This window comes from Chenopodium quinoa, unplaced genomic scaffold (assembly GCF_001683475.1).
Source record: "Chenopodium quinoa cultivar QQ74 unplaced genomic scaffold, ASM168347v1, whole genome shotgun sequence".
NCBI lineage: Eukaryota > Viridiplantae > Streptophyta > Magnoliopsida > Caryophyllales > Amaranthaceae > Chenopodium > Chenopodium quinoa.
The window spans coordinates 474,202-477,240 of record NW_018742393.1 but is presented as its reverse complement, the minus strand read 5'-3'; the positions used below and the strand labels follow the sequence as shown (position 1 = coordinate 477,240).

Sequence of the window (3,039 nt, the reverse complement as noted above, 5' to 3'; positions counted from 1 at the left end):
TTAGAAACAAAAAAGTACTCAATTCTTATTTCTTACTTCACCAATTATAATATACTTGTAGTACATTAGTACTCAAAAAGCAATAGTAAGTTACATGCACTTGCGAAGTGAAGCAAAAAATTATACGAGTAACAACTTATTTCTTCAAACAAAGGCAGAATATAAAGCAACTAGCTAAGATTGTCTATTTAAGGTCACACACAACATCAATGGTTCGATCAACACCAATTACAAGCGCGCTTACATGTACGTACGTACGTGCACCTCTACTTGGGAACCCAGATGATGGTATCCTCAGCAGCTGGGAAATGGCAAATATGAGTACTTCCTGGCACAATCTTAAGAACATTTTTCGCGTAATTGTCCAAGAAATCATTCGTTTCCATGTGACACGCGACAACTGCTTCTATATTGGTACCATCTTTTCCTACTAAGGAGGCCATGTAAGACCTTATTGTCTTCGTCCTGTGGCAGAAAAACACGGCGTAAGGGTATCCAATCTTATGGCAAACCACGGTCTCACGATCATCTTTAACAAGTTTTTTCAACCCCTTGATTGTATTCTCCGTTGTTGAGTCTTTCTCTACTTGTGTTGTGAGTGCTTTCACATTTGTACCAATCTTGGAGATAACATAGTCTACCATGGACTCGAGTGAGGTCACACATTTCTTCTCGACTCCTTCGATTGTAGGCTCCTCGCAAAGCTCGATCCTCTTTGAGAGAACATATGCCTCTTTTGATTTAGGGTCTAAGGAAAGAATTTGGAGAGTTTCTTCAACTTTATCGGATGAAAAGGGTATTTGGTTGGAAACTTCACGAGGTAGGAAGAGACCCTTTTTGACGCTCTTTTGGAAGTGCAAGGTCTTTTTTGCTCCTACATGAAGATCTTTCTCAACAAAGAAAACTCGATCTTTGGTTTTGCTACTAGCATTATCATCAACATGGAATGACTCTTCGGCATGGTCTGGCTTAGTGTAAGATAAATACTTAGGATTGTTGGAGTTTAGACCTTGCTTATTGTAAGCTAGATACTTTGGGCTTCTAGATTGCAATCCTTGCTTATTGTAAGATAGATATTTTGGATCAAGGGAGTCTAAACCTTGTTTATTGTAAGAAAGGTAGTTAGGATTGTTGGAGTTCAATCCTTGCTTATTGTAGGATAAATACTTTGGATTTAGGGAATCTAGACCTTGTTTCTTGTAAGATAAATAGCTTGGATTTTTGGAATCTAATCCTTGCTTATTGTAAGACAAATACTTTGGATTTACGGAGTCTAAGCCATTTTTATTGTAAGAAAGGTATCTTGGATTGCTCGAGCCCAACCCTTGCTTATCATAAGATAAATAGCTGGGATTTGAAGAAGTCAAAGACTTTTTGTTGTAAGATAACAATCCAATGTATGGACCATCGATACTGGCTAATGATGCTTTTGCACTTGGTCGAAATTCTTTAAGTGGCATATTCATCGATGGACCTATGAAAAGTTAAAATCAACAAAATAAATAAATAAAATAATATAAGCAAATGAAAAAAATAAAATACTAATTTAAATGTATAAAGCAAATATAAAATTTTGTAATGAATGCATTCCTATACTAATACTTCGCATCAATTAAGAAAACAAAGTAAATAATGTTCATATGCACGCTATTTATATACGTAACATCGTGTAAGAAAGTTGAACATTGAAAATAAGATCGAGATGAACCAGCAGGGGGTAGTGAGTCCTTGATAGATTGAAGCATGGGAGTGTAAGGCAGCTTAAGCTTCCAGTAAGCTTCTGGAGAAATTGATGCAGGAGCAGGACTTCCCATTCTAACCAATGCAAGCTGGAAAAAATAAAATAAAAATTATTATCTTCAATTCATTGAATGATTATATACTAAGATATTACTTTAAGAAAATAACTAAATTAATAGTCTAATATACGTAAAAGTAAAATTGCTTAAAATTATCCATGCATGTTATCTTGACAATGATGACCTTTCATACTACTCCATTCGTCCAAAATCAATTTATACTTTTCATACTTTCTTCCTTACTTGATCTAAGTTAACCTTATCCTAAATATATAATAATATATGAAGACAATGAAGTATCTTATGATAGCGATTTTATTACCCAATATTGCACTCGAAACAGTGTTATTTCACAAATGTATAAGAAAAAACTAACATTTTCACAAATGTATAAAAAAAACCCTAACATTATTATAAAGTGAAATCTTTATGCTATTGTCAAAAAAAAAAAAAAATAAAAAATAAAAAATAAAAAAAGAAATGAAAAAAGAGAAATCTTCAAATATTAAAATTTCAAAACTCTAATTTCACATAAATTTTTACTAATATCCAAATAAAGATATATTAATACTACGTAATAAGTAAAAAGAATTACAAAGTCCTGGTTTGCTTTGGTCTCAATTATTTTGGTATAGTCTAATTTAATTTGATTCTTACAAGAAATGAGTTTTTGAATTAAAGTCGTGATTATAATAAGTTTGAAATGATATCTTGTACAAGTATGTAACTAACTAAGATTAATAACCATTGAGTTTAGCCTCGTTTTATAAATTTCACTATGTATTATTATAAACTCAATGAATCAAAAATAAAGCAACGCATCATGCATTGTGTTGAATAGAGGACTTACAAAGAATAATAGGAAGGAAAGGAGGTTTGCCATCATTAATTAGAACCTTTTAAGTGAACTTAGAGAACTGAAAAGCTAAATAAGAAATTGTTGTGAGTGGAACTGCTTACTGCTAACACCAAGTTTTTATAATACTTTGGATATGATAACAAAAAAATAATTAGACAAAGTAATCATAGGAAATTAATTAATAACTAGTAAGTGGAATTAAAAAAAAATAAATGAACATATAGTGACAAGAGAGAGTAGGAAGATAGCAGTGATAACACTGATTTAAGAAGGATTTAACAAATGAAGTTTATATGGCAAATGTGATAGGACAAAATACTAAGATGTGTAATTAGCATCTTTATTAAGATATATTTAATCTTAGGTAAATATATCATTATA

At 31.5% G+C, this 3,039-nt stretch overlaps 1 protein-coding gene across 1 annotated transcript; it reads right to left on the bottom strand.

The window, feature by feature from the left end:
- Positions 1 to 2,741, bottom strand: LOC110701497 (BURP domain-containing protein 9-like). Its single transcript, XM_021879142.1, has 3 exons — positions 2,650 to 2,741; positions 1,709 to 1,829; positions 1 to 1,474 (listed from the first exon to the last, which is right to left on the bottom strand). Exons 1-3 carry the CDS (start codon positions 2,683 to 2,685, stop codon positions 267 to 269), a joined length of 1,365 nt encoding a protein of 454 aa, XP_021734834.1. The 5' UTR covers positions 2,686 to 2,741; the 3' UTR covers positions 1 to 266.
- Positions 2,742 to 3,039: the final 298 nt, after the last annotated feature.